At 30.7% G+C, this 27,166-nt stretch overlaps 3 protein-coding genes and 1 pseudogene across 7 annotated transcripts; 2 read left to right on the top strand and 2 right to left on the bottom strand.

The window, feature by feature from the left end:
• Positions 1-5,534: 5,534 nt before the first annotated feature.
• On the bottom strand, positions 5,535-6,839 carry LOC109794869 (putative xyloglucan endotransglucosylase/hydrolase protein 23). Its single transcript, XM_083075688.1, has 3 exons — positions 6,491-6,839; positions 6,164-6,357; positions 5,535-6,076 (listed from the first exon to the last, which is right to left on the bottom strand). The coding sequence occupies exons 1-3, from the start codon at positions 6,755-6,757 to the stop codon at positions 5,686-5,688; spliced, it is 852 nt and encodes a 283-aa protein (XP_082931814.1). The 5' UTR covers positions 6,758-6,839; the 3' UTR covers positions 5,535-5,685.
• Positions 6,840-8,058: 1,219 nt separating this feature from the next.
• On the top strand, positions 8,059-9,358 carry LOC109794677 (putative xyloglucan endotransglucosylase/hydrolase protein 23). Its single transcript, XM_020354118.3, has 3 exons — positions 8,059-8,421; positions 8,535-8,728; positions 8,817-9,358. The coding sequence occupies exons 1-3, from the start codon at positions 8,140-8,142 to the stop codon at positions 9,184-9,186; spliced, it is 846 nt and encodes a 281-aa protein (XP_020209707.1). The 5' UTR covers positions 8,059-8,139; the 3' UTR covers positions 9,187-9,358.
• A 3,113-nt stretch (positions 9,359-12,471) lies between these two features.
• LOC109808484 (putative xyloglucan endotransglucosylase/hydrolase protein 23) lies at positions 12,472-18,700 on the top strand (annotated as a pseudogene). The gene is made up of 4 exons (XR_014433803.1): positions 12,472-12,487; positions 17,493-17,771; positions 17,848-18,041; positions 18,138-18,700. The product of XR_014433803.1 is annotated as a putative xyloglucan endotransglucosylase/hydrolase protein 23 (transcript).
• Positions 18,701-19,329: 629 nt separating this feature from the next.
• On the bottom strand, positions 19,330-26,592 carry LOC109807625 (Calmodulin-binding protein). 4 transcript variants are annotated; one of them, XM_020370184.3, is made up of 10 exons: positions 26,363-26,474; positions 26,192-26,276; positions 25,897-26,033; positions 24,479-24,554; positions 23,246-23,304; positions 21,846-22,339; positions 21,579-21,739; positions 21,302-21,505; positions 20,684-20,921; positions 19,330-20,319 (listed from the first exon to the last, which is right to left on the bottom strand). In XM_020370184.3, the coding sequence occupies exons 3-10, from the start codon at positions 25,992-25,994 to the stop codon at positions 19,739-19,741; spliced, it is 1,911 nt and encodes a 636-aa protein (XP_020225773.1). In that variant the 5' UTR covers positions 25,995-26,033; positions 26,192-26,276; positions 26,363-26,474; the 3' UTR covers positions 19,330-19,738. The 4 variants fall into 4 exon arrangements, with proteins under 4 accessions (XP_020225773.1, XP_020225778.1, XP_020225777.1 ...); XM_020370189.3 differs by lacking the exon at positions 26,192-26,276 and having other exon boundaries at positions 26,449-26,592; XM_020370188.3 differs by lacking the exon at positions 26,192-26,276 and having other exon boundaries at positions 26,363-26,498.
• Between the last annotated feature and the right edge of the window lie 574 nt (positions 26,593-27,166).

The following is a 27,166-nucleotide window of genomic DNA, read 5'->3' as shown; positions in this document are numbered from 1 at the left end:
TTTTAAAAAATATAAGTAAATAGATGTTACTAAAAAAATGTTAAATGTAATAATGTTCATAATTAATTATTAGATATTTTAACAATTTGATTAAACTATTAATTACATGAAACTATTAATTGTATATTAATAATTGAGTATAATTATGTTTATTTATTTTTAAACATTTATAAAACAAAATTAATCATATATATATATGCAATAAACGGTGACAATTAATAACCATGACAGTTAAATATTTTAATAACTTCGTGATACTGTTAGTCATGTATTGATAAATTATATACAATTAAATTCATTTATTTTTAACTACTTTAAAAAAATTGGTCAATAATAATTTATATATTAAACACGAATGTTGCATAAGAATAGTTTTAGATTTTTTTTATGTGAGAGATTTTAATTTCTTTTAACTTCTTATTTAATTTAATTTTTATTTATCATAATTATTTATAAATTAAATTTTAATATTTTAAAATAAATTATTAATAAATAAAAATAATATTATAGTATAATATAAATTATTTATTATAAATCTAAAATATAATTTATTCACTTCAAATATCTATCTATACACATTTCAAATATAATTTATGTATTTAAACATAATATCTATTTATATAATTTATTACAAATTTTAATTATATATGATAAATATTTAACTTGTGCAAAGATACTAATTTATTTAAATAATTTACTAATTTGTGGACACTAATTTGTATATCGTATATATGTAAGATGTTCCTTATATATAAAAAAAAAGTTGATGTTGGTGACTCATCCCATCTCACTAATTTGATAAGTTCAAACTTAAAAAATGTTTAAAATTATACTTTAAATCGTGAGTTTTTTACTCAAATAATACTATTTTTAAAAAATTTACCCAAATAATAACTGTGTAAATTTATTTTCCTAACTAACATCATTTACTGTTCACGTTCAGAAAGGGTCGTTCTAATTTTAGAACAGACTGTTCCAGATTAAAAAATAACACATGAAGAATGGATCAGAACGGGCCGTTCTGGCCTATAAATATTTTTTTTTCGATTTTCACTTATCAAATACCAAAACTCAAAAATTAACATCAAATAATTAAATTTATTAAATATTAATATTATAAATATAACTAAATAAATTTATTAAAATTCAATACAACAATAAAGATCAATGGTGACAGAAACTGATTATGTTGTTCTTTAATGTCCATCTCTATTTTAATCCTGCTGGACTTTGGCCGACCCTTGAAAGTTTTCTTGAGTTCTAGATTTGGCCACAAAGTTGGACCAGTGTAAGTAGGCTAATAATCTTCATGTCGGAACTCTCCAAATTTCAGTTAACCTTACTATAAGTCTCCTAGCGGGTTATGCGAGCAAGGGATATGAACTTTCTGGAACTTGTCTCAATCATACCACATTTCATTTAACGTTACTGTAAATCTCCCAGCAGGTCAAATTTCTCTCGGATATTGCGTTTCTTCCAACTTTGTGACCAAATCTAGAACTCAAAAGAACTTTCAAGGGTCGGCCAAAGTCCAACAATATTAGAACAGAGATAGACATTAGAGAACAACATAATCGTGTAAAAAATTGTTCCTATTGTCCAGGGACGGATCCACTTGTGAGAGAGTGGGGGCACTTGCTCCCACTACTATTTGACACATACATAATTTTTTATTTAAAAAATTATATTTTAAAAAATAAAAATTATATGTTTAAATTATCATATGTATAAAATATAGATTCGAAGAAAATGTTTATTTATTTGATGTTTATCAAACTTTTAAAGGAGATTAATTCTTTTATGTGATAAAGAATATTCTTTAATAATGAATCAATTTTTTTAAAAAAGTTTAATATATATATATATATATATATATATATATTAATACTCACATATATAATGTGATATATTAAAAAAACAATTTTTGATAAAATAAAAGTTGTAGTATGCATACCTTTTGTGTTTTCTATTTATTGTATACGTTGATTAAAAAAATAAAAATAGTAAAATTGTATATGTTGATTAAAAAAAATCAAAATAAGAAATATCAGAAGATTTATGTTTTATTTAAAATTATTATTATAAAATATTTTAAAATAAATTATCATCTAAAAATATATATTAGATATTAAAAACATGTTTATATCGTAAATAAATTAAACTTGATTTTTATAAAATTTAACATATTTATTTTTATATTTTGAATAGTATTAAATTATTATAAAATAGATCTTTAGGATTGTACCTAAACATTTAAAAAATGTCTGATAGATAAATAAGTCATATTTAGGATATATATTTTTTAAAGAAAGTTAGATTCAAACATACTAAATTATAATAAAATTTAGTCTGATCTAATTTATTTTCATCTTTAATTGTAATCCAGATATAAAAACTTGTGAAAAATAATTATGATATATATTTATGTCTATAAAAATTATACATAAAATTTTTAATACTATAAAATATAAATAAATATTACTTTTATTATCTAAAATTTCTAGATCCGTCACGGATTATACGTACGGGTATTTGGAAACCATTTTCTTTTGATTAATTGTTTCTTAAATATTTCTCAAAAAGTGATGAAACAGAGGTATTTTCTCAGATAAATTAAATAAAGACGCAGAACTCAGAGTGCATTTAAAAAGGAAAAGGAAGCTGCAAATTATGACTTGATTTTACTTTCAAATGGGTTGAAGGCGGTGTTGGTGTATTGGGCATGACCTCTGACCAGGCTTATCTCGGTGGATATTTTGAGACCCCACATGCCCATATCTCAAAGCTCAAGGCCTCAAAGGATGCCAGCATCACATTACTTTAGTACATCACACCCAATTCCTAATATTTTACTTTAATAATGTTTCTTCCACTCTAACACCTCATTGCACCTTCCTCTGTTGCTTCCGCAACCTTTACTTTACTTTACAAACATCTATAAATACCAATCCTACTTCTCTCCCACAACCATCCCTTCTCTCAGATTCTGCATTCAAATTTCGAATCAACCATGTCATCTATTCATTCCACATGTTCAACAATAATAGTGCTGTTGATAGCTCCTCTTTGAATTTAGTAGTAGCAGTGATAAAGATAATGAATAGAATTGGCTATATATCGGAGACCAATACTGAGAAATATATTATGATCCTTAAACACCCTCACACATATATTTCCCCGTTCATCTCACAAGATCATAATAAATTGAGATCATGAATAATTTTTTAAACCATTCATAAAATTATTGAAGCTGATCCATTCATAAATATAATAATATTATTTTTTATTTATATTTATTTTATTAAAATATTATTTTTCATCTTTTAATATTTGACTTATATAAATAATATAAAGAAAATACATAACTATTTTTTATTATACATGTATTTTTATCATACTTAAAAAACTATTAATTTAATTTTGTTATTATAAATATATTTTAATTGTAAGTATTATTAATATTTTTAAAATAAACACACACACATATATATAATACATTCTAACTTATTAAAATTAAATTCTTTTTTCAAATAATAACTTATTAATTTTTTAACTTATTAAAATTCTAACTTATTATAAATTATTATTTATTTAAATTTTACCTTATATTTATAATACATTTTTAAATTATTTTAATTTTTAATATATATATATATATTAGAAATATTGAAGAAAAAAAAGTTAAATCCCTACACGGAATTTGGATTCCAGGACATCGAATTCCGACAGAAAAAATGTCATGTCCTTATAAATTAAATTGGGAGAATGAGTATCATGTTGGTCAAAATTTGACTTTTTGAAGATCAAATTCTGACCATACACAATAAAACGGTTTATATTCGTAAATATATTATGGAAGGTCAAAATTTTTGTATTTTTGTATTAGATTTCCATTTCAATATTATTAATAGATTATTATTTTTTTAATTATTATTTATCTTTAATTTATGTATTTTTATATTTTCTATAATTTAATACTTTATATATGGTACAGCCACAATTTATTTAATTTAATATTTTTTCACTAACGCGGTTAATTAATATAAATGGTATTTACCTTATTGAAAAATTGTAACTGATTAATTAAACTATGATTTCAACCTCTTCATGTCATTTATTTGGTCAAATTCAATTATACTATATATATCTTGATTATTTCATTTAATATTATATGTATATATTCTCATTTAGAGCATATTCATTTTCCTTTATTTTTTTTACTTCTTTTGATTTTATAGTGATTGTCTCTATTGTCTTTTATCCATGTAAATAAAAGTAAACATTATTCTATTTTTAGATTATAATAATCATAACAATCCTTTTAATATTGAGATATTATTTCTTAACGGAAGAACTTTTAAATGTGACATAAGAATAAGTGTATGGTCATGTTGGAGATGACCTATTTTATATATATCACACTAATGTAGTAGTTGTTGTATAGAGACACTGACCGATGATAAGATTGTGTTGTTTACAATTTTGCTTTATTCGATGTATATTATATATATGACTGGCAATAAGGGACTTTATGTTTTTCAGTTTTGTGAGTAGAAATTGTTTGAAGTTTTATTTTGCACCCTATATACATGTATTTATTGCATAAATATCCATGTGATTATTGCATGAGAACTTTAGTGTAGTTGTGTAGCTTATATTTTTCATTGTGTATTACTATGTTATATTAAGTGTAGTGAACCATCGGGTCGTTACATTGTTATAGTATCAAAGGCAATCGAGTCTCTATAGGGACACACTCTATTGAGATGGACTTGTTGTGCTACTATTATGTAATTGTTTAAGTTGTGTGTTGTTTCTATCGAGTGTTACCTAATGGATAATTTGATCTCAGGTATAGGATGGTTAGACTCGAGTATGGTCAAATAGTCAGAGCCATGAAAATGATAACTACGACTATGCATTAGCAAAATATTAACTTTGCTTAGATGGAAGAAAATCAAGCTCTAGTTGAAGCAACTAGATCGATGGTGTCTCGAGAGTATAGGGACTTCGCTAAGTTTAGGAAATGTAACCCTCATGAATTTATAGGCGGGATGGGTCTAGCAGTGGCTAACGAATAAATTTGTGAGATGAATAAGATCTTTAGAATGATAGGATGTTCAGAAGGGAGAATGCTAACCTATATTGTCTATATGTTGAATGGAGAAGCTATGTATTGATGGAAGGGTACACAACAGATATCAAGGGCTAGGATGAAGTGGTGGATTGAGGATGTTTCGAAAGAGTATTCCTTGATAAGCATTTTTAAGATAGCTTGAAGTATGCCAAGGAGGCAAAATTCCTAAGACTACACATGGATAGCATATTCGTTCACGATTATGTTTTCAAGTTTGAATATCTAACTTACTTGTATTCCCAAGCGATTTTAAATTAGTATAGATTTTTTTGTCTTCTAAAATGAAAAGATTTTTTTATACTAATTTATGATTATAAGTAACTTGATTTTATATAATTTTAAAATAATATATATTGAGTTATAGCCAAGTGTTTAAAAAGAAAATCCGAAAGGAAGATGAAAGCATTTAAATCGAATATTTTATAACAAGATTTATAAAACGAATGAAAGAATTTAACGTGGTTAAAATTACAATAGAGAAGAATAGGGCAATCGAAAAGACAAGGAAAAAGTGGACCCTGGATGGATGATAGGGAAATTGAAAATTTTTAGGGTGTGTTGCATTCTGGAGGAAGGCCCTGCGGAAATCTTTTAGTGTCAGTGCAGTAATTGTAGATCATGTAATTCTTCTGCACCCAGTTGAGCCTCTGGTGACTAGTGGAATCCAACTCTTCTGAGAGCCAAGCATTGTTATTAGTATTAGAAGAGGCACAAGATGATGTTCCAGAGGACACAGTGCATGCATTGGCATTGAAGTTTCTGTATGAAGCAGTGAAAGGAGCTTGGGCCCAATCTGTCTTAACAAGCCCTCCCCTTGTGGCCCAATCATCTGCATTCCACAGGCTTGAGTATATTCTCATTGCTTGGTTTTTGGGGAATGGAACACCCTTTGACTCCATGTTCTTAAACTCCCTAATTGGAGTTCCATCCACTGAGAAACTGAAACAAAAGAAACACACACTCGTTTAATTAATTGCTATAGGAAACAAAATGAATGATATCTTCTTGAGGTAGAAATTAACTTACACAATGCGTTGGGGGTTCCAGAGGATGGAATAGGTGTGAAAGTCTGCGGTTGGGTCAAACCAGAGGTAGAATTGTTGCTCCCTATTACCCTTGCCTTGGCTAAACACGTTGGTGTGAAGGATGTATGGATCACCACTCAAATTGCCCAAGAATTCAAAGTCAATCTCATCCCATGTTGCTCCTTTTGAAGATAGCTGCACAACACAAGAGACATATACATATTCATATTCCCATTAAATTAGTATTTTTAACCAAAACTTTATTATAAACTATGCAGACTTGGATGCAAAATATATAGAGTAAGGTAAAATATGATTATATTCTTACATAGTAGGCTGTAACAGTGCCAGCAGAGTTGCCAGGGACTAGTTTGAGTTGCATATCAATTTTGCCAAAAAGGTATTCGTTTTTGGACTGAAAGCCCGAGCCAGAGGCTTTGTCAAGAGAGAGAGTAAGAAGGTCAGCATTGTTGAGTATCTTAGCGCGGCCATCTCCCCACGTTATTTCAAAATCTTGGTAGAAATTGCCAGCCGAGGCAATCACAAAACAGCTAATCGCACCTATTACTAACGATGCAAATATTGAAAAGGCCATATATAATAGAAAACTGATTAATGTAATGGTATTTGGTTATGACTTATGACTTATGAGAAGGGTGGGTGATATTGATGCAAAGAATGAATGGTATTGCTATTTATAGGTGAAAGTGAAATAGAAGGTAGTAGCTGAGAAAAGAGGAAAGTTAGAAGGTGTTTAGTTGTTCACAGCTGGTGAGTAAAAGAGATGGACGCCCACACGAATGAATCATTGCACGCGTTTCTGCATGAGATTATATGAACCACCGCCATACACACTAAGTTGTCCTTGTTACTTGTTGCAAAAATCTCCACTCGTCAACTTATCTTCTGTAAATTCATTCTATTATTTAATTGTTTAATATTAGAGCTGTGACGTGCGTAAACAAATATTTAATATTTCATTACCACACTCTTTTGTTTTTTGGTACAAATATTTAATTGTTTTTATAAACAGTCACGCGCTGTTTCCTTACTATTTTTAAAAGGTCAAGGGTCATTACTTTTTCAATCTTCACATATAAATTTTTATTTTGACAGCAACTTCACTTATAAATATATATTTTAATATAATGTTTTATTTTCTACCGTAAGTCCTTCATTTAAAAGAGGTTCAATTGAAATGTTAATCACGTAATATGAGACGGAATTTTCTTTTTATAAGGATATAATATGGGTCTTATCTTATTGATAAGGAAAAAGATGGATTTGTCACACTTTTTTTAAGAAACATATGTGCAGCTGCATCAATCAATTTGGACAACCTCATAATTAATTTTAAGAAAAGACATTTTAGTTGAGATTAAACGATATTTATTCACCTCAATTTATAATTATATTCGTTTTGTTACAATATTTACGATTTTTCAAAAATAAAATTTGTTAAGATCAAGGCAAACTATCAGAAAGAAATTTGGGATCTGGTTTTTCATTGTCAAAACAAAGCCTCTGAAAAAAGAATCATCACCACTTGATTTTAGTCTAACCCCATTGGCGGTGTAGGTATATTGGTATATTGCCTCCATGCTAATCTCCAAATATTTTTGAAACCCCACATGCCCATTCCAGACCCACTTCTCAGTTTCTTATGTATGAAAAAAACCAAAAGCGCGTCCTACCTAAGATGCAACCAAACCACTCCTCAAAGGAAATGAACATAACATGAGTACATGACAGCCAATTGCTAATATTTTATTTTGATGTTTTTTCCAACTCCAACAATGGTACAACGCAACGCGGAGCTGATTGCACCTTCCTCTGTTGCTTCCACAACCTTTAGTTTTTACTTTACAAACATCTATAAATACCAATCCTACTTCTCTGCCACAACAATCCAGTCTCTCAGATTACATTAATTACTCATATACCTTTCTCTGCCTGCATTGAAATTTCAAATCAACCATGTCTTCTATTCATTCCACATGTTCAACAATAACTATGCTTTATGCATTGCTATTGGCCTCTTCCATGGCAGCTTCTGCCGGCAACTTCTACCAAGATTTTGACATAACTTGGGGAGATGGTCGTGCCAAGATACTCAACAACGGCGAGCTTCTCACTCTCTCCCTTGACAAAGCCTCTGGCTCCGGATTCCAGTCCAAGAACGAATATCTCTTTGGCAAGATTGATATGCAACTCAAGCTTGTACCCGGAAACTCTGCAGGCACCGTCACTGCCTATTATGTAAGTATATACTATACATCTCAGTACTAAAGATTAAAATGCATTATGCCTCAATGAATTAAACTTTGAAACTCTTTATTTATATTTGAATTTGGGTTTATGTACTATTGCAGTTGTCATCAAAAGGGTCAAACTGGGATGAGATTGACTTTGAATTTTTGGGGAATGTGAGTGGTGAGCCATACATCCTTCACACCAATGTGTTCAGCCAAGGCAAAGGCAACAGAGAGCAACAGTTCTATCTGTGGTTCGACCCAACTGCAGATTTCCATACCTATTCCATTCTTTGGAATCCTCAGCGCATAATGTAAGCACCCATGTTATATATATTTCACAATTCAAAGTAATAATCAATCCAATCCATGTTGACTCATTCATAATTTCATGTGTTTCAGCTTCTCTGTGGATGGGACCCCCATAAGAGAATTCAAGAACATGGAATCAAAGGGAGTTGCATTCCCAAAGGAACAACCAATGAGGATATACTCTAGCCTATGGAACGCTGATGATTGGGCAACAAGAGGTGGTCTTGTGAAGACTGATTGGACACAAGCTCCTTTCACGGCATCATACAGAAATTTCAATGCCAATGCATGTGTCCGTTCATCATCTTGCCCTTCCTCCAATGCATGGTTCTCCCAAGAGTTGGATTCCACTAGCCAAGAGAGACTGAGTTGGGTGCAGAAGAATTACATGATTTACAACTATTGCACTGACACCAACAGATTCCCTCAAGGCCTTCCTCCAGAGTGCCAACCATCATGAATTCCTACCACCACTCACAACATAATCATATAGCTTCCAGATCACTTTCTTCCTAGGCCCATTCAATTGCTTTTCACTTGTATTTTATTCTTTTATTCTTTCATGCTTTCTCGATTCTATTACAACAAACACATACAAGCATTAATAATACTCTCTTCAATCCTTTACAAAATACTAATTCTGCTTAAATTATGCTTTTTTTTTCTTTCTTTCTAGCTTTTTAAATATAAATGTCATGATTTGTAGAACCATTTAAGAATAATAAAGGTATAATGTCATCTAAAAATTTAGAAGAAAAAGATAAGGGATTTTTATTCCAAACATGGAATTAATATATAATAAGAGACTAAATGTGGTATTTTGTGGAACCATTCAAGAACGATAAGGTAACCTACAAATTTGGGGGAAATGATAAGAAATTTGATACCAAACATGGACTTGATATATAACATAAGACCCCCAAGCTTGAGAGAGAACTGACAGTTGACACTCCTTTTGAATGTTTTAGACTTGGACAACGTCTACATCTTTTCTAATGTATTTTCATGTTAGAACACATTTTTCTTCATGAATAACAAATCTTGACGCAAGGATTAAAAGTGTTGAAATTTATCTAAGGGTTGTAATTGAATTATTGATAGGGTGAGGTTGATATTTATACCCTTTGTAAGACATATGGTAAAATGTGTTGTAGAGATCTAAATAAAATCTCATATCATCAAAACAAGAGATGAATCAAAAGTTTATAAAACACATACATACTCAATTGGTTAAAAAAGTCTCTTAAGTGATAACCAAAAATAAAATCATGAGAATTTAGACTTAAAGTGAACAATATCAATACTAATGTAGAGTTGTGTGTGCAAATAAATTGATAAAAATAACAAGATGTGACCCTCGTCTTCATAAAAATATATGAATGAGATGTTTGATCCTTTGTTTGAAGGAATGGTTATTGTGATACAAAGAAGGTCTTATATTATTAAAACAAAATTAGAAATAAACATTTATAAAAACACTTACTTCATTGATTAGAGGTCTTTTGAATGATAAAAAATAAAATCATAAGAATTTAGGTCCAAAATGCATTCAAAAATTGAAAAAACAACTCTCAATAGAAGAGTTTAAAGATTCAATGCATCCACTATCTTCATGGCCATTACTTATTCACTTTTCTTTTCATCATGTTTTCCTAGATCACATTGTCATTAGGGTTAGATGAAGTTTAAAGAATTCTCTTATTTGATCCATGTATTAATATAAGACTTGTGATTAGGATAATCTATTTTGCTTTTAATGCTTGTTGCAATTTTTACCATCGTCAAAATTGATCTTAAATGCGTGCATAAGAGGAATTATATGCATATATTTTGATTTGGATATAATTACCATATGTTTTAAGTTGAGCCATTGAATAAAAGGTTTAATGAGTCTATCCTGATTAGTTTTCCTATGTCCAAGGCGATAAATAAGAAAACACATTCCTCATAATTTAACATGCTAAGTTTTTTTATGTCTAAGGCAATAAATTGGAAAACACATTCCTCATAGTTTAAGTGTTTAACATGCTAAGATTAAAGAAGCGAACTTGCACTAAAGTTCTGTCTATTAATTGTTAACTTAATTATCAATTAAAATTTAATGTTTATATAGAAAAATTGTGAGATAACGGTTGAATATCACCTAAGGCCCTTCATTTATAGCCTTTTCATGATTAGCATCCAAGTCAAAACTAACTAAGAAATACCCATGTGGAACATCCATTAACTCAAAGCCTTCCTCTAGTTTTACAAAGCATGCATGGAGTTTCTCCTTCATGGAAAAAAATCATTTTCTAGCATAGGAGTTTCACTATACGACATTTTCAAAGACAAGGACTCGGGGTTCAAAAAGAGAACTTAATTAGAAATAGCCTATTCCATCTTCCAATTTCAACTTCATCACTCCTTTCAAAAAAAAATTACGATTCAATCAAGGAAAATTATTTTACCAACCTTGTCTTTGAAAGACATCTTTATAGTGTTACCATTGTTGTTGATAATTAAGTAGTTTTGATGACAGATGTGTACGTGCCCACAAAGCCACAGAGAAGATGCTTAGCTCAACCATTTATTTAAATGACAATTTTTCTTTAAATGTTTATAAAACTTCCTTGAAATTGAAATTTAGGGTGGACGTCAATCAAGTTTTTTTTTTTTTTTTTTAATATAAGTCAGTTCATGTTTAGAAAATATTTAGATCCAAACTAATGAATGTTAATTAATTTAGATCAAATTTTAACTAAAATGTGAAACGAAATTATTAAATAATTCGAAAGAGGATTAACAAAATCCTGGACACATTAAATAAATATACATTTTTTAATCTATTACAAATTAAGTGAAGGAAAATATATAAAATTATTTAAAATTAAAAAATAATTGTTTTTTTAATTTATTATTAAATTAAAAATTTAAAATATATAAAATTAAGAAATTAACTTTTAATTCTTGTGATTCAAACTAATAAATTCATATGAAATCCAAGTTAAATTAGTTGATTAAAATATTATTGAAAAAGAGTTGAATAAAGTTGAGCTCCACTCGTTTTGAAGGCTGGGAAAGTGGGTGGTAGCTTTAAATCCGTGATTATAAAAGTGGGTATTTGGAAGGGCGGCGAAGTCGGTGAAGTTTAGTGGCTGACCTGAGACCTCACCCTATCCATTACACTAACATCTTTCATCATACTTTATTACTTAATACCTTTCATCTTATCCACACCTGCAACTCATAAATAATAACATTGATCCTCATCCCACAAGAAACACATTAATTACGTCCAGGGAACATTGCATTTCTTTGTCATTTTCTAAACCAATCTTGAATATTACATGAAGGTTTAAAAAGAGAAAATAAGAAGAAAAGAGACAAAAACATAAGATAATATTATAAAATGTTCTATGAATAATATAGCTGAAAATTATCTTATCCTTAATTTTATTAAAACAATTTTTTTTCATTGACATTAATGTATTCCTTTAAGCAATGATGTAACATAATCAAGTTATACCACCTTTAAATGATTCATTTGTCACGTCATTAGTTTACGTAAAGTTTTTGGTAGATATTAATTTTTTTTTTCTATCTATAAAATTACGGCAACAATATAATATTCAAGAAATAAAATTAAAATTAATTAATTTCTTTTTGATAAAAACTATTTTCAAGTCTAAAACATCAAAACTGAAAGTGAAAAAAGCTAAACCAACAGACAACTTTTTCAGATCGATTGTAAGGTAAAGGAATAATGAAAAGTGATACAAGTAAGTCTGAATTTTTTTTGAATATATATTTAATAAATAAACTCAATATAAAATTTATTTATTTATTTATATTTTTTTACCGCAACAAACTCATATTATTTCGTTCATGAAAATAGCAAAAATACAATTTGGAGGATAATAAAGCATAAATCTCATTTAGCAATAAAAAAGAAGTTACTAAAATTTATTTTAAAGGTATGTTAATGTAATTCTAAATTCCAAACTTAAGTGCAGAGTCCTAATTTAAAATAGGACTTTATTTTAAATAAAAGAAATTATATCATAGGAAATAAATAAAATAAAAGTAGATTTGCATTATATATTTTTTGAGGAACAAGGATGAAAGATTAGATGAGCGCGTGGAGGAGGGGACCATAATTGAGCGATGCGGTGTCAACCAAAGGGTAGATTCATATTAGACTTAGGGGATGCATTGGTTTAGGATTTCGTAAGATTTTAAAATTTTTTTTTGAGTAAAAAAATTTATTGGTATTCAATCAGGATTTTATGTCACTTAAAAACAATCCAGTAGTATTCAATCTGGATTTTCAAGATTTTTTAAAGAGTCCATTAAAATCCGTTGATATTCATTTGAGATTTTTTACAACTTAAAAACAATCCATTGGTATTCAAAAATATAAGGATTTTAAAGGATTGTTGTGTGAGAGAGATTTTGAAGGACTTTCTAGTATTATCTATAAATACCAAATTCATAAAACAATCTCATCCAAATCCATCGGATTTTGAATGATTGTTTGAAGTGACTTTTCAAGAATTTTTAAGTGAGTTTTTCATTTTTTTTTCTATGTTCCTGTCTTCTCCATTTTATCTCTGCTAATAATACTACACTATTGTTCATTGCTCATATATAATATTGTAGTACTGTTTTCATCCCATTCCCCTATTTTGTGAAACTTCGATATGTAAATGATAGTGTCATTGATTTGCTCTATTTTTCTGTTTGTTCTCTTTAATTGACTTGCTTTATTTTATTCTATGTAGTTGAATTTGTTCCTTTATATAACACAAAAAAAATGTTTAAAATTTCAACTTTTAAGTGATAATTTTTTTTATAACACACGTCAAGAAAAGAAAAAGGTGAAAGATGAAATTGATATCATAATCTCTACAATATATATATATATATATATATATATATATATATATATATAAGATGAATTTGTTAGGGTTTCTCTGAGTAGAATGAGATGAAAATGAATCTTAGTTGGAGGAAAAACCCTCTCAGCATAAAAACTGCGATTTCTCTCCTTCCCTTAAGTTTGTTACTCTTATCCCCCTCCTTTTACGACTCAACAATTATTTTATTTTTTTTACTATGAATTTTTCTTTTTATTTTTATATTGTGAAATTATGACTTTTTTATATTTTAAAAAAATAAAATTAACATAAGACATTGTAGTATCTAATTTTTTAGGGTTTAAGATTTATGTCTTCATTAGCTTATTTTTTAAAAGAGAAAATATTGTTAAAATATTTGTTAGAATAATTTACATTTATAAATATCGTTAAAAATTATCATATAATATAAAACTAAAATAATATATATATATATATATATATATTCTATATATCTAAATGCTTATTCTTTAAATAATAATAATAATTATAATTATTATTATTATTATACTAATATTATATATATTACATATGTAATTAGGTAAAAAAAAATTTGGTGGATTGTTGATTTCCTAATCAACGCCAATTTTTAGCTCCATTTCGAGATGTAAGATATCATCTACAAGATTTTGCAGGTCAGGGTAATGACCCTGAAAATGAGAAAGAATTGTTCAATCTTCGACATGCGTCTTTAAGGAATGTGATCGAGAAAATATTTAGTATTTTTAAATTAAGGTTTACAATTTTCAAGTCAACACCTCCATTTTTATTTAAAACACAAGTAGAAATTGTGTTAGTATATGCAACACTACATAACTTTCTACTTTCTACGTAAAGAATGTCGTTCTGATGAATTTCCAATTGAAGCGGTGGATGAACCTTCATCTTCAACGTTACAAGTTAATGAAGATCATATTTTTGAACTTATTATTCAAACTCAGGAGCAAGAGCGAAAAGACGCTAATGCTTGGAGGACTAGTATAACTATGGATATATGTGGGTGAATGCTATTTAAGAGGATAAGATATTATGGAGAATTATTATTATTATTATTTATCTAGACATTATTATTTTTTATTATTTTTGTCTTTGACTCTTTTTAAATTTAAATGTATTAATTTTTTTTTGAAATCTTATCAAATGTCAAAAATCCACGAAAATTTTACAAAATCCTACAGAATCCATTAAAATCCTGATTTAAAAGTCTTGCAGAATCCATTAAAATCATGATTTAAAGTCTTGTAGAATCTTGCAAAATCTTAGGGGGGTGTATTGGATTAGGATTTTAAAGGACTTTTTTAGTTAAAAAAAATCCTGCGGATTTTAAAAGACTTTGCAGGATTTTCATGACTTTTAAGATTTTGTAGGATTCTATAAGATTTAAAATCAGGATTTTAATAGATTCTGCAAGACTTTTAAATCAGGATTTTAATGGATTCTATGGGATTTTGTGGAGTTTTGACATTTGATAAGATTTAAAAAAAAATGCATACATTCAAATTTCAAAAGAGTCAAAGACAAAAATAATAAAAAAAAAATAATGTCTAGATAAATAATAATGATAATTTTCCATAATATCCTATCCTCTTTTTATAGCATCCACTATCAATTGTAACAATTCATCGGAATCCTCCTTGGTCCAAGCTTCATAGTTTTCTTTCTCTTTTCCTTTTTCTTTATTATTTCCTCGTGAATCTCCCATTTGAATTACTAAAATAATATATGTTGAAAACTAGTTATATAAATAATTATGGATAAGAGACAAAATCAATAAAATTATATTATATTATTATTTTTAGAAGCATACCAATCATACAAGATCGAATATATCTTGGCTATCTAAATGGATCAAATACCTCGGTCATTATAAAAAAAATATGTAAAAACGGAAATATAGAAACATAAGATAATTTTTTATATAAAAAAGAAATTAGTATATTCGATACTGAGAAAATATTTAGATATATAATTTTTTTTTATATAAACGAAAGTATTTAGATATAGAGAATATATATATATATATATATATATATATATATATATATATTATTTTAGTTATATATTATATAATAATTTTTAACGATATTTATAAATGTAAAATTATTCTAACAAATATTTTAACAATATTTTCTTTTTTAAAAAATAAGCTAATGAAGGCATAAATCCTAAACCCTAAAAAAATTAGATACTGCAATGTTTTATGTTAATTTTCTTTTTTTAAAATATAAAAAAATCTTAATTTCACAATATAAAAATAAAAAAGAAAAATTCATAGTAAAAAAATAAAATAATTGTTGAGTCATAAAGGATGAGGGATAAAAGTAACAAATTCAAGGGAAGGAGAGAGTTTGCAGTTTTTATGTTGAGAGAGTTCTTTCCCCAACTAAAATCCATTTTCATCTCATTCTACTCACAGAAACCCTAACAAATTCATCTTATATATATATATATATATATATATATATATATATATATTGTAGAGAATATGATATCAATTTCATTTTTCACCTTTTTCTTTTCTTGACGTGTGTTATAAAAAAAATTGTCACATAAAATTTGAAATTTCAAGCATTTTTTTGTGTTATATAAAAGAACAAATTCAACTGCATAGAATAAATAAAGCAAGTCAATTAAAGAGAATGAACAGAAAAATAGAGCAAGTCAATAATAATATCATTTACATATCAGAGTTTCACAAAATAGGGGAATGGGATGAGAACAGTACTACAATATTATATATGAGCAATGAACAATAATGTAGTATTATTAGTAGAGAAAAAATGGAGAAGACAGGAGCATAGAAAAAAAAATGAAAAACTCACTTGAAAATTCTTGAAACACTTGAAAAATCACTTCAAACAATCCTTCAAAATCCGATGGGTTTAGATGGGATTGTTTTATGAATCTGATATTTATAGATAACACTAGAAAGTCCTTCAAAATCCCTCTCACACAAAAATCCTTTAAAATCCTTATATTTTTGAATACCAATGGATTGTTTTTAAGTTGTAAAAAATCTCAAATGAATACCAGTGGATTTTAATGGACTCTTTAAAAAATCTTGAAAATCCAGATTGAATACCACTAGATTGTTTTTAAGTGACATAAAATCTTGATTGAATACCAATTGACTTTTTTACTCAAAAAAAGTCTTTTAAAATCTTACGAAATCCTAAACCAATACACCCCCCTTAAAATTCATGGAAATCCTGCAAAGTCTTTTAAAATCTGCAAGATTTTTTTTAACTAAAAAGTCCTTTAAAATCCTAATCCAATCTACCCCGTTAGTCTCTTAGAATTAGATAGAGTTTGTGCACTGTGCAACTAACTGCGTTATGTCACACTCATTACTAATGACCGTGCCTCTCTTATTGCAACTGTCTCCTGCTTAGCTTAGTTTTGCCCCTTCCTTACTAAAACAATACTTATCCTCCGAGCATTCACTACTCTCTAGAGATGGCTTCAAATGTCTCTTACATGCTACTTCTATTTTGATAGGATTATTTTTATGATATTTATTTAAAGAAATATTTTTTAAGTATTATTTTTTATAAAGTTATTTTACACACAATTTCATAATAATGAGATATTATCTATTTTGGGTCTAAGTTCTTACAGTTATACTTTTAATTATTATCTAAAAAACCTCTCAAATATTAGATCTTGTGACTCTGATATCAGAGATATGTTTATTTTTCTGATATTTATCTGAAAAGATATTTTATAAGTGTTATTTTTTATAAAATTATTTTACACACAACTCTATAATATAAATTATTGTCCATTTTGAGTCTAAGTCTTCACGATTTTATTTTTAATTATTACTTAAAAACATTTCAAATATTAAAATATATTTATGTTTTATAAGTTATTATTTATTCTCTTATTTTTATTATTTTATTAACGTGGGATTTATTTGTATCCGACATATCTCCCTTTCTCATTGCTGCTGACTTCAACAAAGACTTTGACATAACATGGGGTGATGGCCACGCCAAGATACTAAACAACGGAGTTACTCGCTCTGTCATTGGACAAAGCATCTGGTTCAGAGTTCCAATCATAAAATCAGTGTCTCTTTGCCGAGATTGACATGCAGCTCAAGCTCGTGCCTCGAAACTCTGATGGCACTGTCACTGCCTATTATGTATGTTCTTCCTTTAGTTATTACTACCACTATACAACAATAACTGATGATGATAAAACCACGCCTTTGTTTGCAGCTATCTTCAAAAGGATCAAGTTGGGATGAGGTAAACTAAGAATTTATAGGAAATCTAGGCGGTGAACCTTACATCCTTCACACAAACGTTTTCAGCCAAGGAAAAGGGAACAGGGAACAACAATTCTATCTATGGTTTGACCCAACTGCTGATTTCCACACTTACTCTATCATGTAGAAACCCCAGCGGATTGTGTAAATCCTCTCATCCACATATTCACCATTTCTTTTCCTCTTCTCTACTCTATCATATTATCTTTAACATGGTAATTTCTTATGCTCTTAATTCAGATTCTCTGTTGATGGCACTCCCAATAGGGAGTTCAAGAATTCAGACGCTATTGGGGTGCACTTTCCAAAGAACCAGGCCATGAGGATATATTTGAGCTTGTGGAATGCTGACGAGTGGGCAACAAGAGGTGGACTTGTGAAGACAGATTGGACACAAGCTCCATTCACAGCTTCCTACACAAATTTCAATGCAGAGGCTTGCGTATGGTCTTCTTCTGGGACATCATCTTGTGATTCAAGTTCTTCTGCATCCACAAGTGGCTCATCTCAGGAGCTGGACGCTACGGGCCAACAATGGGTGCAGAAGAACTACATGATATACAATTGTTATACAGATACAAAGCGCTTTCAACAGGGTTTTCCTCCGGATTGCAACATCTCTTGAGAAAACAAAGCAACGCATTCCTTATATTTTTCTGTGATCGAAGAGCCACTCCAATATCAGTTTATTGATTGATGTAGCTACTGTAGTTCAATTCTTTCATTCGTTCTCCTTTCTTCTGCCATCACTATGTTAACTGATATGGTCAGTTTTATAGTAAAATATATTCATTTCTATATTACACATTTCCTACCATTTTTATGGGCACCTTGCACGACTCGTGGAAACTACTTAAAAACAATCTCTCTACCACAAGAAAAAATTGTAATTAAAATTTAAATCATACAATTACAAGTTCAAAATGCATTCCTAATAAAGCAGGGAAGAATTAATTAAGTTCTAAATCGTTAATCATGATTAGAATGAATAACTAAGTGTGTGTTTGTATAATCGGTAGTGTGAATTCCAAAGCAACGAAACAAAAAAGCATGAGTCTTGATGCTTTAAAATGAACCCACGTCTAACTGTATCAATGGAAAAACAAACACACCCTAAATTAATCTCAATTATAAACTTATATTGAAAATGGTTTTTAATTAACAAGTGAGACGATTTTGTTTATAAATTAAGCTAATTTTAATAAAACTATAAACCGTTACACGTAATTAAGATATGTAAAACCTTTTTTTGATGGCATGATTTCGAGTAATCAGTTCCCCTACTGCAATGGATCAATCTTTCTACTTTCCACATCATACGGAGAAGACACTGCCAAACCAAAACTAGATAAGGATGCAGTAAGAAAAAATGATAAACATGAAAACTAACGTGATACATGCTAGAAAATCCACGGACGATGACAGCACAAGATAACTACCGAAGTAATCCACGGATAATGTTGAGATAATAAATTGTAATAATACAACTAGAAAATCAAGTAACCCAAAATATACAGTGAGATGACAAATCTTAGTTATCTTCTCAAGTATGAGAGGAGTTCTGTAAACACGTCATCCCTAAAAACCCAAAGCCAAAGTAAGGAGCATAAACGCGAAAGTGAAAAACAAATGGCAATCACGGTTTTTCCTAAACTTCAACATACTGTACAGGATACTGGGACAAACGAGCTGTCAAATCAGATACACAGATGCATAAATCAAGAATATCAACACCAAGGACTGCACAAATTTGGTTGGCACCGATAAAGATAACTAAATCTGCAGAATATCAGTATAATCATAAGGCTAACTGTTAATCCTGCAACCATTGTTCAAACAACCTAATCATCTAACTCCTCTATCTGTGCCCGTTTCTCAGCTGCTATCTTCCTGATAAAGAAGCCCCATCTCATTGCTGCCTTAATCTTCAGCCATCCCACAACAGCTCTGCCTGGGCGAGAGCGATCCTCGTCATAGTTTGGAATATTGGGAGATGGCATGAATGATGGGAATGAATAGCCATCCTCAGCATTTATGGAAGCATGACCTCCCATGCTGAAGAGGCGAAGCAAGTGCTGCATATCTTCATTCTCTAGCATCTCGTGACTTCTGAGGCGGATTTCTTCTTCCGAAAAGAATTCATCAACCCCCTTGTCCCTGTTATGTGACCAATCATCAAAAGGATTTAGAGTAGATGGCTGAATAGAAGAGCTACCAGCATGGAACCCTGATGTGGATGACTGAGGAGGACCAAGAGCTAACCCAACTGTGCCATGATCATTACTAGTGCTTTGGGTTTGGTGAGCATTGCTGATTAATTGCTCATTAGACAGATACAATGAGCTCTCAAACTGACTCCGGGAGCTGGAGTTTGAAATCAATGACTGGGTTGGATATCGTGTTACTATATTATCATTATAACCTGAAAAGGGATTGTATCAATACATTTGTATCTCAAGACCATCATACACTTACAATAAGAAATGTCACACAATGCTTGCAAACATACAAATGTATTCATGTATATACAATAGTTCACTTTGGGGAGATGGGTAGAAGACTCATTTTTAAAATATTTTTCTTTATCTTGAAATTTGCTCATTAACCATATTATGGAAAATATCTCATTTTTATCATCACAAAGAAGTATTTAGAAATCATATTGAGAAAAAAGTATCTGAATCTGACAATCCTAGCCCAAAAGAAGTGTTTAGGTTGGGGGGGAGGGGGAGAAACAGAAAAAGAGAGGATCCATCAACTCAGTTCAAGGAAACAGTGATGCTTACTTCCAACAGATATCCCTGAATTAATTTGTTGTTCAGAAGGAACAGACACTGGGATGGTCGGCAGTTGCAGGTGATGATCCACTAAACCACTACCATAATCAATTGACTCAACACGAAGTTCATTTTCAGATGTGGCAGACCTGTTATTTTGGTTAGCATTCACGAGTGATTTGCCATCATACTCCACGACCTGATCCCAATTGTCATATGCTTTCTTCACCAATGAATCTACATAAACCTGGACTTACAAAAGCATTTTAAAGATACCATAAGCTTTCACGACTCCCGACAGAAAACTTTAAAAGAAACTGCAAACTTTAAGCCTTGGCAAGTCTTAAATATTACAGTCCTTATTATCTAGGATTTCTTAGTAACATAGCATGTACTTGCTTATTGTGTTCAATATTCATGTTTGCAGGTATGAGAGAAGAACATACGAACAGCATTGCTGAATCAATTAAAGTAATAGATTGAAGTATGCCAATAACATACGCACATGCTCAACATTGGGAGAAGAACAAACTATCATACACTACAGAACTACAGAAGCTCATCACACACTAAAGTAATAACATTATCTATTAATATCAGTGGAAGAAGCACAAGATGCAGACTAACCTTCTGGCTATCAGTGAGAGAGTCGGCAGAAAAGAATTGTTCTCCTGTTATAAGGCCTCGCAACTCATAGATGTGGTTAAAAATAATGCCAGCATTTCTTGTATCTTCTGGATAATAAATATAGAGCTTCCCACTTAGAACACATGTCTTCGCATGGTCTAAGAGAGCCTCCCACATCTTGTTTGACATACCACTCCCAAGGATCTACAGTTGAATGATATAAGAAAACGACTGGAAAGACCTAACTTCAAGATTAAGACACAAAACCTAAACTTACATTCCGCAACTTCTGTTGATCCTTAACCACCAGCCGAAGAAAGTCTTCAACTGTGGTTATTCCTGCATTATTCAGCTTCTTGTGAAATGACCCATCCTTGCCTATCTTCTCCAATCTCCATACTTCATCAGTCAATGCAGGGGGATAATGCTTCTTATATACTGTAAACGTTCAAAATATAAAATTTAGAAGATGGTATTACACTGAAAAAGCAGGGAGAACACAGATGCTAAAGAAAAACTAAAATATGCAAAAGCATAACCCTACATTCTCCTCTATGATCTTTAACTGTGAAAGCCACTGTCTTAGCTTCACGAATGCGAATGGATTCTCCAAAACCTGATGCAATCTTCAGGCCAAGCCTGAATTTGCGGCTCCTTATCCAGCTTGAATTATCTGTAAATGTCAGTTCCCCTAATGTTCCAACTCCTTCCTTGAGTGTCACTTGCAGGTCCCCAGTCAACAAAGGTCTCTTTCCTTCACGTTCTTTTACCACATGACTTTCAAAATCATCTTGAGTCCAATCTTCATCATCTTCATTGTTGAAATCCCCTTCAAGGACAACAACATCTAGTTTAACACATGATTCAGGTCCAGATGTTACAACATTTCCACTATTGGCATCAATCAGAACAACATGAATTGGAGCCCCCTGCTCGCCTTCCACTTTTCCTCCAGTGAATAGGGGAAGAGATAGCCGGGACCTAAACTGTAGCTGCAAGTTTCTACCATCTGGGCCTTCAATCATTTTAGGAGGTGACCTGGAATTTTTAATCTGTTAGAAGAAAATACCAGGCTCACTGACGTACTAAATTTTAGCAGGTTAACTATATTTCCATTTGCTTCCTAAGAAAGAACTTTTGTACGAGTTTCAAATGGATATGGATCACTTAAAATGTCTTGATATCTCAGAATGCTTACTAACTCAGAGCATGTGTGAATTGTGATCATACATATGGACACAATGAAACAAAAATAAATAATAAGGGATCACATAATGGATGCTATTACTACCACCATACTACACTATTGTCCCATCAATTCCTCCAAGACCAAGGCAGGTGAACATTTGTATAAAAATGAAATATATTGAATACAGACAGACCTCCTTTAACTCATATATTCAAATCATAAAAGCTTATTCCAGGCACTGCAGTGGACTGAGCAGTACCTAAATAGACTATGGAACCTGAAGAAATGGTTTCTGCTAAAGTTAAAATTTCCTTGTTCAGTTTCTTCCCATTCAGTTTCATGGAATTTTAGTAAATAGCTTGTCTTGCTTGTTTAGTAAAGTCACGCTTTTCATTTTGATAGTAGAAGGTGCTTGTTGGGGCAGGGCACTCTTCATTCAAAACTAATGAATATTGGGTTGGGGTTTTTTGCCTTATATCAAAAAGGGAGTTGGGAGTAAAAAGAAAAGGCATTAATGCATTGTTGAAGTGCACTTAGAAAACTAGGGCACCCAATTTATAATAGTAAAAAATAAACAGTGTACTGATAGTTATTATTTCCACATTATCCAGTTGTATCTTTGCCAGGTCTACAGAGTACATACTAATACATGTAAAGAAGCATGGACAACGCATAGTTTTATAATTCAAGGGATATTATGACCACTACAAATATATTGAAATTGATTTCCACAATTTGTAAAGGGTTTGTTAAACCTTCCACCAAGTCTTGCAGGACCTAACTTTGCCAAAGCACGCTCCACTTCTTCACTCACCTGTTTCACATCAGTATTACTGAATTGATTAAGAACCAAATGCAGAAACTTGCAGGTATAACAAAATGAATCATATTATAGTATAGTTTCTTCTATGAATACAAAATTGTTCATTTTCTCAATAACGTGCCAAACTCATGTTTTCACACAAATGCTTCGACTAATGACAACATGCCAAGAAGCAAGAATAAAGATGGAGTTAGATGGAATACTGAAAGCAAAACGTTCATATAATATTCTGTCATACTGTGAACATCATAGTTATCAATCTCACCCTACAGCACATAGCAGTCAGCTCTAAAAGCACTGGACAACTGCTATATTAAATATTACGATACAAACTAAATCATTTATACTACATCAATCTAGGAGCAATAAGAACATAGTAATCAAATCAAAAGAATGAAAGATGACAGTGAAATTAATACAAAAAGAACATAAATTTGCGGAATGTGAACTAGGAAGTCTAAAGGAAGAAGGAATAAAACAGGTAAGAAAAAAGTCCTACAAAGTGTGAATGAGCAGAAGTAAAAACAGAGGTAACCTTTTACGGAATGGTCAAGAACGAAGTGTTTCAATTTTTCAAATCCTATGATGTTTTTGATGCAAAAAATGCTGTAGAGAATTTGGGAGAAATCACAATTTTACCAAAAAAAAAGACCCTAAACAACGTTGCTTGAGGGGGTAAAATGGATTTTTGAAGCCTATATCATGGTAGCTCTGCTAGCACACAAAAGAACAATATATAGGCCACTATTGCAACTGCAATGGCCACTATCAAAAACCACTCTGCTATCTGAATCCCATGGCAGGTCAGGGCCACTTCGCTCTACTACTCCACTATAATGCACTAATGATAACTATGGTGAACATTATATTTCTTTAAGCAGGCAAAATTAGTATATTGTTTTCACTATTTCATTAAGGAATAAGACATTTTACAAATAGGATGGAGAATATCCACACTCAAGTAAAAGTACTCCATCGCTCTTAAATAGCATATTAGATGATAAGAATTGATTTAATGTGCAAAATGGCTTCTAGTAGGAGTAAAAGGAAAATAACTTTTTGTGGAAAGTATAGCCCCTGTGTCCCTCACCAAAAAGTAAGCATGTCAAAAAGAAAAGTATATAGCAATAAATAGTGTGAAAGTAATTAAAGCCAATTGTCTTACAACTCTACGAAGAATAGGTTCTAAAGATGAGCAAAGCTTCTGCAAACTGTCCACCTTGAGAGCTTCCACAATTACACTGCAAAATATATGTCTATGAATTAGAGGAAACTAACAAAAAAATATAAATTATAAATAAGCAGCATATTGTTTATGACCAACAAGAAATGAAGTCTTCTTTAATTATAAGTTTAACAGATAAGTTTCTGAAAACATATAACTATTTTAGTTTATAAGCATATACACTGATTTACTCGAAATAAACAATGAAACATTTAAGTTGTTATCAAGTTACTGAATAATGATTTGATTATTTCACCACAACCCCCACAAAAGTTTTTAGTGCGCATTTGAACAAACAATAACAGTCATTAGTAAATAATAATAAACATGATCTTAAGATAAGTAAAAATGAGGAAAAGTTTTAAAATATTTTTATAGAGAAGAGAACGACTGTAGATTGTGCATAGGGAGATGCTTCCTTCCCAGCTATGCCCTTTCATAATATCAAGCCAAGAACATTCCTTACCAAGAAAGCAAGTTTCAACTGTTTTTGAAGATGTGGTAATACAATTTTTATATCATCAGCAAAGAGATACAATCTCTCGAGTCACAATATTATATTCAGAGTAACAATCTCAAACAAGAGAATTTTGAAGAAGGAAGAATATTAGAGAAGAAAATGAGTGAGATACACAATCTACTACAACTAATTTCTACTTCAAAAAGAAAAAAAGAAAAAAAAAAGCAGCAGCCATAGTAAACAAGAAAAACAAATCAACTAACTGTTACAACCTATGTTAACTTGGCCATTCAAATAACTGTATTAACCTTTAGTATGATTTGGAAATACCAGAAAGAATCTTTTAAATGCATGATGCAGTGATAATCAAAATGGAATGAAAACCATCAAGAATAAATTTTTCACATAAGCCACTACCATGAAAAAGATGAAGTGGACTGTCTCAAACATTCGGTAACAAGTAATATTCCATTCCAGAAATGACAATTGACAACAAAAAAGTTCAACTACAGCAGCACTTTATGAAAATAGCCACAGTCACCCAACTCGAGTAGCAAAATAAAGTTAGGGATAAAACATAAGGAATAGTAATATAATTAACCAACACGAAAAATATCTTGAGAAGTAAGCGTATTGTTCAATTACGGGGATATTGACATTCCTTTCACCTTCTCTCAACTGGGAAACAGTACAAACAGCACTTTACATCTTTAACTAGAACTTGCACTCGCACACACCCCGCATAAAAATTATTAACTGCTCAGGTTAACCAACTACTAATGCAAAATAGTGAACAAGTCAAAATTAAGATTTTCCCCCGAAACACAAGTGGTGGATTTACAAAGATATTCAAGGAAGCACACGATTGTAAAACGATGAATAATTATTAATTAATTACCTGGCAAGAGCAGGCCTCTTACGTTCAGGCTGGTCATCTTCTCCACCCTCCAAGTTCCTTTTCCCCATACTAATTGCGTCCGTTGTCGGTTTCTGCATATACACTCTCTCCTCCAATAATACCCTAAATTGCCAAATCTGCAACCACAAAATAAAACACCACTATTATCACCTACAGAGGAAAAAAAATTAATAAGCAACGAAACCCTAGTAGCTACAGCGCCCGAAAAGTGGAAACTCGTAGCAGATCTAGAACACAATAACAAAACAAATTAAACTCGAATTCCACCAAAAACCTTAAAATTGCAAACTTGTGAGACCACAGCAGATAAGCAACCTCTTTTTTGGGAGAAAAAGCTGTCAGAAACTCAGTGAAACACACTGAGAGAAAACCATAATCGTTTTTGGCGAGCTGGAAAATTTTAGAAAAAAGAAAAGACGCGAAGCGAAAACGAAGGTGCTACTACCTGAGAAATAAAACTGAAAACTCGTTTGGTGTGTGTGTGTGTGTGAGAGAGAGAGAGAGAGAAAGAGGAGCGAGAAAACGAATTACAAGTTATGAGTTTTGCTAAGTCCAACAGTTTCAGTTCGTTCGTATGTTACGGTCTACTCTGGCGACTTTCAACTTGATGGAGGAGTGATCACCTACTTTGCCGAACAATGTTCCTCAATTCTTTAACCAATGTCCTAATCCTTCTAAACTTGTAAACTTTAATTCAACGGTGATGCCCTTCTCACGTTGTTTTCATCATCCGTTCCTGATTATTACACTTACTAAGTGTGTGCCAGTACATGTTTATGTGTTTTTGTGGCTTATTTATCGCGTACGGGCCTTGTCGTTTATGGGAAAAACCTATCTTTCAATCATAGCCGTGTGTTTATTGGATCAGATTAGAAAACCCAACTTGTACTCTCCCATGACGTCACCAGATGACCAACTGCCAACATCATCCATTTACTTCACAGCATGCCACAACAACACAAATTCCGATTCTATTAAGGAATCAAAAAATAACAAACTTTTATTATAATTCTTCGTTAATTTTTAATTATTATTTTTTAATTAATGATATAATTGAATATTTAGTTGTCTTGTCACGGTATATAAAAGATCATTTAAGAGACGTGAATAATTTATATCATGGAAACGATACGCCGGAGGAAGCAGAGAATATTTGTTGATTATACTCTTTAATTAATACCCACTCATAATTAATTACGATTCAACAACATGATCGCCGTGTCACCCATTGGATTCGGTGTATAGAGAT

The sequence above is a fragment of the Cajanus cajan genome, chromosome 5 (genome assembly GCF_000230855.2).
Source record: "Cajanus cajan strain Asha chromosome 5, NIPB_CcT2T_4, whole genome shotgun sequence".
In the NCBI taxonomy this organism is placed as follows: domain Eukaryota; kingdom Viridiplantae; phylum Streptophyta; class Magnoliopsida; order Fabales; family Fabaceae; genus Cajanus; species Cajanus cajan.
Note: the sequence above shows the minus strand (reverse complement) of the source record. Positions and strands in the feature narration are given on the sequence as shown.